Here is a 12,818-nt window from a genome sequence, read left to right on the forward strand (position 1 = left end):
CTGTTCTGTTTCTATAAATTTTCCATAGAGTCTATTCCACATGCTGGAAGACTTATTGGTTACATTGCCAGAGCAGAAAGTGACCTCAAAGGCCATTTTACAATGGCCTCAATTTACAGATGAAAAAATTAAGGACCAGGAAGCTAAGATTATCCAGGTAGTAAACACCTAGGTATTAAACATCCTAGATCTGTTTTGTTTTGCTTTTGAGATAATTGGAGATTTGCCCAGGATCACATAGCTAGAATAAGGTCCTCCTAACTCCTGATTTCCTCAATTCAAATCACTGTCTTTTGGAACCCCTAAATTCCCCAAGAATCAGTTCAAGGGCTACCTCCTAGAGGAAACTTAATCTGATTCCCTACTCCCCGCTCTTGAAGTTACCGTGAGCCCCTGGAAATTGAGCCCTCAATAGAATAAGTTTTTTGAAGATATCTGGATCCCCAATGCTTAGCTCTGATAGATGCTTAATAAATGCTGGTTAAAAATTGAATTGGAAATTGGAAACAATACTTGGAAGAGAAGAAACGTTGTATTAATGTAAACATAACTGATTTTGGAGTCAGATAAACTGGGTTTGCTATTTAATACTTATCTGTCCTGGGGCAAATTACTGCTTTCAATTTAATTTCTCTAAAAAATAAGAGGGCTAGATTAGAAATAAAAAATCTCTCTTGTTGGGTGTAAATCCTATGATCATTTCTCAGTCTCTAGTCAGTAGATTTGATCTAGTCAAGCTATAGGTGCCTTTTCTCTGTTACAATCCACTTCTCCTCCTCTTAGCTCTGTGTGTGGAAGTCCAGGGTTTTTACTATACAATATCAAATGAAATCATTGATGCAATTTGTTGTGGCTGACTCTTTGTCACCCCATTTAAAGTTTTCTTGGCAAAAATCCTTCTCTCTGTCATTTTATAGGTGAGGAAACTGAGGCAACAGGGTTAAATGACTTGCCCAGGGTCACACAATTAGTAAGTGTCTGGACCTGGATTTCATCCAGTTGAAGTTTCAACTGGAACTCAGGTCTTCGTGATTCCAGGCCTAGCACTATTTCCACATAATCACCTAGCTGATTAATCTACTCAATTCACATTTATTAAGAGCTTATTTTGCACCAACTGTGTTGGGTTCTGAGTATACAAGAAGGGGCAAAACCAAAACAAAACATATAAACAATAATAACAATAACAAAATCTGCTTTCAAAGAATTCCCAGTCTGAAATGCAAACGACTATGTACAAACAAGATACTGGGTAAACTGGAAATAATCTCAGAAGGAAAGCACTAAGATTAGGGAGAAAGACTTCTTATACAAGATAGGACAGTAGCTGGATCTTGAAGGAAGCCAGGAAATCTAGGAGGTGGAGATAAGGAAGATGATACTCCAGAGAAGAAGATAGTCCAGAAGAAGATACTCCAGAGAGTATCCAGGAAGATAAGTTCCAGGGGGCTTATCCTGTGAAAACTTTGTTTGAGAAACAGCAAGGAAAATAGCTTCAGAAAAGTTCTTGCCCATTGCCACTCAGCACATCAGAGTTTAGACACAAATCCAAGTTCTTTGATTGAAATTATAGAGCCCTTCCACAATAGTCTCTTAGAGGTGATGATTTCTTCCATTTCAGGAGATGGGCAGTGAGCCATTGTGGAAGCAAGGTAACTTCCTTTTAATATAATCTGTGTAGACGATATAACTTGGTATATGTGGGGAAATCATTCTGATATCAAGAGAGGCGCTCCAAATCTCGATTCCACGAGATCTGAGATTGCTTGGTTTGCTGCAGATGAATGACTTGTAAGCGTGCAGAAGTAAAGCTATTTTAAATCAGGACCGGAGCTTTTTTTCAGCACTGTGATGCAACTGGTGTTGCTATTGGTGAACGCTGAATTTACTAAAGATGAAACAGACTTTGGTCTAAGAGTCACTGGGAATAGGGTGTCAGAAGATAGTGAGTTCCTATTGTTGGAAACATTCAAGCAGAAGTTAGATAACCGTTCACTGGTAATGTTGCAATGCCCCTTGGTAGGAGATTTGACAAATGGCCTCTGGCTTTTTTCCCACCTCCAAGGCTCTATGACCATGACAGTAAGGCACATTTATAAAGTGCACTGATCCAAGTGTAGAAAGGCACAGTCTCTTTGCTAGAGACTGCAACACTGAAATACTGGGTCTCCTGGGGAGGCTGAGTTTTAGGATTAAAGGAGTCAGTGAAGAAAGTCTGTCCTCAAAACACCCCGCCTTACCCTAATCAAGGCAAAGTCTGCTGACTCCAGCTGGTTCCAGTTAGCCTGTAGGAATACAGACAGATCCAGGCTGTAGGAATGAACCGGCTCTTTCTAAGTGGCCTGGAGCAGCCTCAGAATGTCCTCCCAAAACATTGAGTACTGACTGCTCTCAGTACCTGCAGCTTCTCTATGAGCCGGTCCCTTCCTAGGTCCCTGGGACCCAGTTCCCCGCTTCTGCCTTTCATGGGCCTGGGACCCTCAGGTCCCCGGAGCTGGAAGGCATGAATGCCTCAAAACGACTTTTGACCAAAAAAACCAATTCAAAATTTGACCAGCAAGGACAGCCTCTTCCTGAAATCCCCCGCTCACTTCAATACAGGAAGTAGAAATAACTGAGACTGAAAAGGCAGGTCTCAAAGTCTCTTCCCCACTTCGCAGGTCTGCGCTCGGGCTGCTTGGGCCCCGGGACTGGGCGGAGGAAACCGAGAAGAACGTGTCCAGCAGAGTGAAGCTTGGGCCCTCCCTGAAAAGGAGAAAAAGGGGGAGAGTGCGGGGAGGAAGGGGGAGAAGGATGCGGACCCCTTCTCTGGGGAAGCCTAGGGGCCGCTGCCTGCAGGCGGGACTCGGAAAGTCCTTCTGAAGTTTGAGCTGCCCCAGTGACTTGGCAGGGATGATGAAACCGGCGGGGGACCGAGAAGCCGGGGACCACCCCGGGTAAGCCTTTGCAAACTCTCCCTAGGAAAGGAACGGGAGGGGGAATGGGGGAGTAGTCTTCGCCCTCTGGCCTTTTGCAACAAAGGGCTCTTTCACAGGTTCTCGGAGACAGCCTCCTCAAGGAGGTTGGGTGGAGGCTCGCGCTTGTTGGGTGGAGGGACGCCCGGAGAAGGACGTCACTGGGCATCTTGCAGGCACGATTACTGGCTAAGTGCCCTGTGGAGTGCCCTGGGTTCCCCTGTGGGTTTGCAACCGCCGAGATAGCCATCTGGAGGCCTGGAGAGTGGGCATTGGGCTGGTGGGGGGGAAAGACTTGGGTTTGGGGAAAATGGGATCCCCAACGCTGACGGAGGACTCATTTTCAAAGCGTCCCGAGTCCCTCGCGAGTGACTCCTTGGGTTTCCCGGTTTATCCCTCCCCCGCAAAATGAGGATGGAAGAATGGAGGGAAATAGAAGATTAGGGGATCCCGGGTGACTCAGAGCGCTAAGGGCTCCCCGGGAGCTCTAGGGTCCGTTTCAGAGTCTTCCTAGAAACACGCCTAAGTGAAAAGACCAGCGCGTAACCTGTGCATGTTTGCCATACCAGTCTGGGGAAGGTTATGCAGGTTTTGGATAGACTTTGACACGGGTTCCCCAACTGGAAATGCCCCGCCGCCCCCCAAGAGACGCAGCCCAAGGTGTCTGTTAATTGTCAGACTTCAGAACAAGGGAAGGCGGAGAATGAACAGATCCGGGCGGTCTAGGTGCCTGCGTGGGCTCAACTGCGCAGCCCGGGAGGCCCCTGAACCTCCTCCTTCAACGTCTGCCCCCTGAAAGTTCTTTCTGGTCCTGATCCGGGGATCCCGAGTGTGGAGGCGGACTCAGTTTCCCTGAGGGACTATAGTTAGAGCAAAGCGAACTATAGAAGTTTGTTGCCTTCTCTGTGCTCAGGAAGGGGAGGAGAAGGGAGTCCGAAAGCGTTAAGAGCTGAAAAAGACCTTATTATAAGAGATAGTCTTTTCTATCTAACCCCTTCATTTTGCGTTCTTAAAATTAAATTAATTTTATTCAAATACCAAAAATCTATTTTCTCTCTCACACCCCCCCCCCCCCACTGGGGGGAAAAGAAAGAAACCCTTGTAACAAATATACAAGGTCTAGCAAAATAAATTCTCGCGTTGGCCATATGCAAAAAACCTTATCATTTTCTGCACCCTGAGTCCTCAACCCTGTATTAGGAAATTAAACCCATTCTTTTTGCAGAAGAGGAAATTGAGGGCCTGAGGGAGGAAGTGACCTACCCAAAGTCACACAGGTAGCACAAAGGGAAAAAAAACCTGGCCTCAGAATGTTACCACTTGTGCTTTCTTCCTCGTCTCCAGTTGACATACTGGAATCCAAAACAGTGTGCGGGATTTGGAGGTTCGGATCCTAGTTTTGCTACTTAATTCCCTCTGTTACCTGCTTAGACAATTGACTCAAATTTTCTAGATTGTAGTACTAGTACCTCACCTGTAAAACGAAGGGATTGGACTAGCTAACTTCTAAATCCTTTCCATTTCTAAAACTATAATCCATCCCATGATATTAATAAAAATTTTTAGCTAGAAAGAGAAACCAGACATTCAAGCCTTTCTTGCCCTCCAACTCTCCATCCTTCCCCCCACAAAAAAAATTTTTTTTTTTTTTTTTTTGTGCATTTCTATTTTATCTGACTAACCAGACTCAGGGGCTATATTCCCCTTTCCCCTCCCACCCTTCCCATACCTCCCATGCCGGGCGGGGAAACTTTTCTCCCCTGGGAAATTGAAATCCTTATCTCTAGCTTGAGGAGGAGGAGGAGGAACTGGGAGTGAAAAGGTTCTTGAGTCCTTTGCCCTAGGGAAGGTTAGGGAGGGTGACATCTGGCCTTGGGGCCCAAGTGGTTAATTGCTGGCAGGCTGACGGCGCTAACGTAGAATAACCAGTGTCTGAGTGGAGTTTGCCCTGCCAATCCATCCCAGCCTGCTTGGCCCCGGGGAGGATGACTGCACGCAGGAGGTATGCCAAACCTCAGGATTGTGACTGGGCCAAGTGCAGAGGAAACACAGAGCACTGGCCAAAAGGACTGCACTTTTCAAAATCATTCTGCTTACTGTACTAAAGGGCCCTTTGTTGGACTGGAGTATCCATTTGCAGCTCTTGAAGAAAAGAATGAAGTTCTTGGGCTGGGATAAGCCAAACTGGTTCTACCAAGCCAAACTTTCCAGAATGGTCAGATTAATTTGAGGCTCCCTTAACAACACTGTACATTATAGAGCCTGCCCTCGCACAGCTGCACCAACAATTGTCTTTTTCCTCTTTTCTCAGTGACAGTCTGATGGGGGTTAGTGGAACCACAGAATCCTTTTCATTTGCTCTTCACTCATTATTAGCAATTGGTAGCATGTTTTCATTTGATTACTTGTAGCTTGCCTTTCTTATTTTGTTCATATATTTTAGCTGCTGATTAGATAAATAAGTGAGCTTAGTCTTATATATTATTATGTATTAATTCATGACATTGTGAAAAATCAGATTTGCTTCCCCAGTTACCTGGTTCCCTTTCATTTTCATTTTATTGATTTTTGTGTGTGCAAAAAGCTTTTCAGTTTTATGTAATAATTGCCCATTTTTTCTTCTCTGATCCTTTCTATCCCTTGTTTGGTCAAGAGCTCCTCTCCCATCTATAGTTGTGAAAAATATCTCTTCTGTCCTTTTATTTTGTGATATAACCTTTTATGAATTTAGGTAACATGTCCTTTTGAAATTTAGTATGTTCCATAGTATGAGATACTGTTCAAGACAAGGTGCATAATAGTTGATCTGAAACTATAGGGAAACAGTCTCCTCACTTAGAATTCCCTACATTAATGAAATCATAGGTTCAGAAAAAATAAATTGTGTGTGTGTGTGTGTTATATTTTGAGAGAAGAAAGTACTATTGTAATCAAATAGGCCAACTCCCTTTACAGATAAGGAAATTGAGACAGAATAAAATAACTTTGAGTCAAAATTTGAAAGCAGGTTTCCTTCGTCTAAATCCCATACTCTTTCTATTCTACCATAAACTTTCAGATTTCTGCGGAGTAGTAGGAAAATCTTCCTAACAATTGAAATTATTACCCCAATAAATAGTGAGAACCCCATCATGTGGAAGTGTTCATATGAAAGCTAAATAACCACTATTCTGAAATTTTGTAGAGGGATTCCTGCATAGAAATGAATGAGTTCTCCAATTTGGAGATTCTGTGATTCTATCACTACACCACAAGGTTCAGAGCTGTGGAATTTGAGTGTGCTTGACTTTAAGACCCCCACCATATTTTGACCATGTCCACTGTGTGAGCTGGTCATGTTTAGTTCTGTTCTCATTCAGTTTTGCTGAATTTAAACAATGGAGAAAAATAGTGGTCTGGAATTAGGAGTGCTTGTCCCACATCTGTCACCTGTTGTGTGACCTTGGGTAAGCTGTTTATTCATAAGGAAGAATGGATTGGACACAGAGAACTTGTATGGTACCTTATAGTCTAATATTATAAGATATCCATAATTCAGTATGGAAGATGAAAAAATGAGGGAAGGGGGTGAATGAGAATCTTTGGTGGTTTCAGATGGATAAAAGTACAACAGTATCTTAAATTGGATTTGACTGTGAAATAGTCCCCCATCCAATCAAATTATGTAACCATTCATATACTGTAATTAGAGGAACACTTAGAAGAAGACATATCTACCATAAAATGTTGCCCCCACCCCACCTTTGTCCTGCAATATTTGGAATTCCCAATCTTGGAGTTATTTCTTTTGAAAGGAGGCATGGTCTCTTTAAGGACTACATTGAAATATACATATTGTTGCCCACCAGAGATGATTTATTAACATACTGACTGCTATTATCACGTTAATAAGTAAGCTTAGTCTCTTGGACCATAGAGTAATAGAATAGGAAAAGATTTTAGAGGTTCTTTACCCGCTGTTTCTACCCAAATTATGAATCTTTTCTCCATCTCCAATAAAAGATCAGTCTCTGCTTGAAAATCTCCAACCATGGAGGTCATTCATTGATTCCTAAGTCAATCCTTTCACTTTTTGCCTTTTTAATGATGGAGATATTCTTTATTTAGAAATCAGATTTGCTTTCCTATGGCTTTGTCCTCTAGGACCCAGGAAAACAAATCTAATTTTTCTTACTATTCCTCATATAAGAAGGTTTCAAGTCTTTCCCTCCTGGTCTCTCTTTCCTTTGGATATTCTAATTGTGAATGTCTCTTTTTAAACCAAAGCACTCAGAACTGAGCACAATGCTGCAGGTGTGATTGACTGGGGTAGAGTGCAAAGGGAACTCTCACCCTTGATCTGGATATTATGATTCTATGCAAGGCCTTAAAGGAATAGGGCATAGACCAAGTAAATTTTGAGAGGACAGAGTCGGGGACTAATGAGGGCAGGACTGGGTAGGGCACTAAATACGTTAAAGCAAGATATGGTAGAGGAAGAAAAGAATAGAGGTCAAAGAGGAGGGGAAGAGTTTGCTTAAAACTCTTTAGGGTAGACAAACACATTTATTTCCTAATATTTCCAGAATCACCCAGGCTAATTTTATTTCTCATTTTTCTCTTACCTTTTCTTGGAAAGAGGAAGAAGACATAATTCAACTGTTCCTACTCTTCAGTTTTCCTTTCAGTTCAGAGAATTTTAGACACAAAGATTTTAGGATTAAAAGGAACCTTAAAACATGATATACTAGAGTTGGAAGAGACTTTAGAGATCACGAAATAAGGAATTTTTGGGGTGTCTGCATTTTTATTTTGATTACTACATTTCAGTATAATTGGTTTTCTTTGTAATGCTACATATTTTATTATGTATTTAAGAACATTATTCTGAGAAGGGAGTCATAGGCTTCACCATACTGCCAAAAGGGGGTCTGTGAGACAAAAAAGATTAAGAACTGCTGATCTAAGCCAACTGCCTTATATTACAGATGAGGAAAGTGAGACCCAGAGAGATCACCGTTAAGTAACAGACTTTTTCAGAGCTATAATTTGTAGAGAAGAGACTATTGATTCTTTCAAATAATGTCTTCTGATAGGTGACTTACTCTGGGTTGGAGCAGGGGCAGAATGTAGATCAGATTTCAAGTGATGCTTAAAAGCAAGAAGCTAAACAAATGTTAAGCAAAAAAGTCTTAGGGGAGGGAGGTAGCGCAGCAAAGTACTAGACTGTGGAAGATGAATACTTTGAGTTCTGGCTTTAGGTAGTGAGTAGGAAGAGAATGAATTGAAGCTACAGGAAGGCAAATTTCATCTCAGCATGTGGTAAACTCTCTAACATAAGAATTGTCCAAAAAAAAAAAAAAAAAAAAAAAAGAGAGAGAGAGAGAGAAAAGTAACTGTTTTGTCTTATAAGATAGGATCAGATATAAATAAACCAAAATTAACACTTGCCTATTTGTACATAGACTTGCTTGGAAAGAATGCCTCCCTGGTAATTGGGAGACCTGGCTTCTGATACTGTCTTATAAGACAAATCTTTCCTATTCTTCAAAGTCTAGTTTCAAATCTCATCATCTCCATGAAGCCATGCTGTGATGATCTCTTCCTCCCTTCTTTACTTAAAAACTATGCTGTACTTTTAGCATCTTAATTGGATAATTTAGGCAAATTATATTTTTAATTAATGAACTTCTCAGTGATTTCTACCTGTCTGTCTAAGGCTCGAAGTGATTATAAGATTTGCCCAAGACACAGCTAGTATCAGAAGTTAGAATTTAAACTAGCAACTTTTCAACTCCAAGACCAGCTTTCTATCCATTATATTACCAATTACATTGGACATAGAATCTCAGAATTAAAGGATCCTTAGTAGTGTTCAACTAGTCTGATAATCTGATATAGGGGTATATGTAGTGACAGAGAATTCACTATCTTATAAGACAGTTCCATTTTTCTGGCAACTCTTATACTGTGAGCCAGACTTTACCATATACTGAGATGAAATTTGCCTTCTTGTAGTTTCAGTCTATTTTCTACCGACTCACTCCCTAAAACCAGAATCCAAAGTATTCCTCTTCCACATTCTAGTACTTTGTGCCAGCCCAAATCTTCTTTATTCACATTTATTTGGTTTCTCCTCACTTTCAAGCTTCATTTGAAATCTGATCTATACCCTACCCCCTCCTTCAACCCAGAGTAATTCACCTGTCAGGAGACATTATTTAAAAAAATCAATGGCCTCTTCCTCTCCAAAGTATAGTTCTGAAAGGCAGTCTGCCTGTGTCTGTTGCTCCTTTGCCTTCTTAGCCGAGTTCCTTTTTTCACCTCAAAGGGCGTAGACTTGAAATCTTGGCAAGAACTTTTAAAAATTGTTCATATCTTTTATTTTGATGTTACCTTCATTTGATATCACCTTTCATATATCCCTTCCTTTTCCTTAATTCAAAGAGTTATTATCCCTTATAACTTACAAAAGAGTAAATTTATAAAAATACTTTATAAAAGAATAAAAAAGAAAAGGTAATTTAGCAAAACTGACCAACATTTGACATTATATGCATTATTCCCCATCCATAGTCTCTCATCTGTGAAAAAAAAGAGAGAGCTGCATTCTCATGTCTCTATTTTCATAATCAAACTTGGTCCTTACTGTAACTACACAGCATTCTTTTTTTATTGCTGTTATTACTGTTCTTTCGACATATTATTGTAGTCATTGTGAATTTTCATTTTGTATTTCTCACTTTGCACTCTGTGTCTTCCCACTGATCCTTACTTTTCATTTTTTATGATGCAGTAATACTTCATCACATTTGTTTTGCCTTTTCCCAGTGGATTAGAATTTTCTTTCTTTCTGATCATTTCCTACCCAAAAAAAGTTGTGCTATAGGTATTTTGTTATACGTGGGATTTTTCTTTCTTACTTAATAGCTTGGGGTTTACTCTTAGCAGTGTGATCTCAGAATACATTCATGTATATGAATGTATTAGAAGGAAAGGTCAGAAATGTTAGCCCCAAGTGACGTTTGTTAGGGGATAGTGAGGCTTTTCTCCCTAAATGAAAAATGAGTTTTTGAATAGTTAACCAGAAAGAGTATTGGAATTTTGTGCTTAGTAGAGCAAGGTAAAACCAAGGAAACTGGGAACAACGACTCAGCCCTTGAAATATAATGAAAGATTAGGAGACCCATTGGGAAATTGAAAGCCAATCAAATCTGACTTTGGTGGTCGACCTAACTGCTGAAGAGATCTCAATCAGCAGCCTCTGCTTCCTGAAGTATGATTCTTGTCTGAATAAATAGACTGTTAGTGACAAGCATAGGCAGGAAACAAATAGTGAGTGTGCTTTACAGGCTGGGTTTGTAGAAAGATTTGGATTTGTAGTCTGAGTTTGAATTAGTTCTGCAACTTACTATCTGTGGCTTTAGGCAGGCCATTTAACTTCAGGCTTCAGTTTGCTCATCTGTAAAATGTAAGAGTTGGTCTAGATGTCCCTTAAGATCGCCCTTCAAGGTCTAAGTTGGCAGGCCTGTGATTCATTCTGGGTGGAAAAAGGAACATTTAGCATATCTGTACTTGTTATTAGCCCAATCCTTTTATTTTATGGAAGGAATTGAGGCACTGGGATCTAAAAAGTACTTTAAAATGTTTAAAATACGTAAGGAAATTAGGAACATTTCATTAAGCACCTGCTATGTTCCCAGCACTGTGCTAAGTACTTTACAAATGCCTCATTTAAGATGAATTCTTGCTCATCTTGTTTACTCTGACAGGTGTGGGAAAATGTGTATTTTCCCTTTGGTCAGATAAGTGATAGGAAAAACGGATGTCTCTTTGACGAAGATTTGGGTTCTCAGTGACAGGTAACTCAAGATCCTTATTGTAATTCCACTTCTCATTGTGATATTCCTTCTCTTATTAATTGTTAACCAACCAGAATTGATTGCCAACATCAGGAACACCTGCTTTTCCAAGGGTATATACTGAGTCCATCACCATAAGGAGTTGTAAGCCTTCAAGAATGTCACTGGCTTCTGTTATTAATAATAGCTTTATTAATAAAATTATTAAATTATCCAGGAAAAAAACAACAAATACCTTATTTAATCTTCACAACAACCTGAAGAGTTAGGTGCTATTATTATCTCCATTTTACAGTTGAGGAAACTGAGGCATAAAAACATTAAATGACTTGCCTCAGAATCATACAGCTTGAACTTGTCTTCTTGACTCCAAGCTCAGCACTCTCCAGTGTACCACTCAACTCTTTAGACCAATTCTCTTATTTGAACCTCTCGACAACCTTATGAAATTAGGTATTATCCGTGTTCTTATTCCCATTTTACAGACAAAGAAACTGAAGCTTCTTTAAAGATTTGCCTTTTGTCACGTAGCTGGTAAACAAGCATCAGAGTTAGACCTTCTTGACTCTGGGGTCAGCATTCTAACTATGGCATCACACTTCCTTCCCCTTAGAGATCAACTTTAATCTACTCATAACCTTCCTTCCTCTCCCACCCCCCACAATGCTCCTCCTCCCCTCTACTCCCTACACATAGTATTTTGTAGATTAGATTACTGAGGCTCAAGGAGGATAAACTTGTCTCAAACTAGTAAGAATCAGAGACAAAATTTGAATCTACACCTTAACTCCATGATAAATGTTCCTTCTGCCTTAATGGGCTGCTTCATCATCCCTAGATCCCTTCAATCATTCAATCTATTAATTGATTATTCAGTTTAGTAAAAATTGAATTAATTCATTTTATTCAGTGTCTTCATTGTGTCAGATGATTGGGGACATGAAGGCAGCAGGTAGATTGTAGGTACAGTTTTCTATAAAATAGGTCCCAGTGGTTCTTTTCTACAATGAGATGATTCAGACCAGTTCCAATGATCTTGTGATGAAGAGAGCCATCTGCACCCATAGAGAGGCCTGTGAAAATTGAGTATGGTTCACAACAAAGCATTTTCACTCTTTTTGTTGTTGTTTGATTGCATTTTTTTTTCTCATTTTTTTTTTACTGTTTGATCTGATTTTTCATGTGCAACAAAATAATTATATAAATATGTATGTATATATTGGATTTAACATATATTTCTACCATGTTGAACATATATTGGATTAATTGGCATATAGGGGGAGGAGTGGGGGAAAGGAGGGGAAATTGGAACAGAAGGTATTACAAGGGTTAATTTTGAAAAATTATCCATGCATATATTTTGAAAATAAAAAGATTTAATTAAAAATATATATAGGTCCCAGATGGGGAAGTGGAGAAGGAGATAGGGGTAGAGAAAGAAGTTACTAATAGCTGTTAGGATTAGGAAAAAACCTCATGTTGGAGAAGGTGGTCCTTAAGCTAAACCTTAAGAAAAGAGTAGATACTGGGTGATGGAGGTGAGAAGGGAGTCCCTTCTGGGCATTAGGCACAACCACTAAAAAGACAGGCAAGAAATGGAATGCCAAATATGAGGAACCATAAGAGGGCCAGTCTGTCTAGAGTACAATTAGTCAGCCTGGGGTCAGATTGTGAAGAGGTTTAAATACTAAACATGGATCCTGAATGTAACAGAAATTCACTGGAATTTATAGAACAGGGAAGGGTCAGATTTGTGCTTTAGAAGAGTCAATTTGGCATCTGAGTGGAGTGGAGTGATTGGATTAGGATAGCTAGAAGTCTAGTTCAAAGATGAAAAATAGACCTGAGCTACAGTAAAGTGGAGTCTGTGTGAGTGGAGAGAAGGGGATAGATACCATAAGTTTTATGGAGGTGGGAATGACAGAAGGCATTAATAATAATTTTGTTTTTGTTCAGTTGTGCCCAACTCTTAGTGATTCTGTGGAACATAGTACACCAATACAGTCTGTGGGGTTTTTCTTGG

General features: G+C 40.1%; 1 protein-coding gene across 2 annotated transcripts in view; it reads left to right on the forward strand.

Annotated features, from left to right (window-relative positions):
* Window positions 1-1,930: 1,930 nt before the first annotated feature.
* RIN3 (Ras and Rab interactor 3) overlaps window positions 1,931-12,818 on the forward strand; it is a 160,653-nt gene continuing 149,765 nt past the window's right edge. For both annotated transcript variants that reach the window (XM_031952300.1, XM_031952299.1), the window contains exon 1: window positions 1,931-2,936. In XM_031952300.1, the coding sequence (XP_031808160.1) occupies window positions 2,893-2,936 (44 nt within the window). In that variant the 5' untranslated portion in view covers window positions 1,931-2,892. The remainder of the gene's footprint in view (window positions 2,937-12,818) is intronic.

Source organism: Sarcophilus harrisii, chromosome 2 (genome assembly GCF_902635505.1).
Source record: "Sarcophilus harrisii chromosome 2, mSarHar1.11, whole genome shotgun sequence".
Lineage (NCBI taxonomy): Eukaryota > Metazoa > Chordata > Mammalia > Dasyuromorphia > Dasyuridae > Sarcophilus > Sarcophilus harrisii.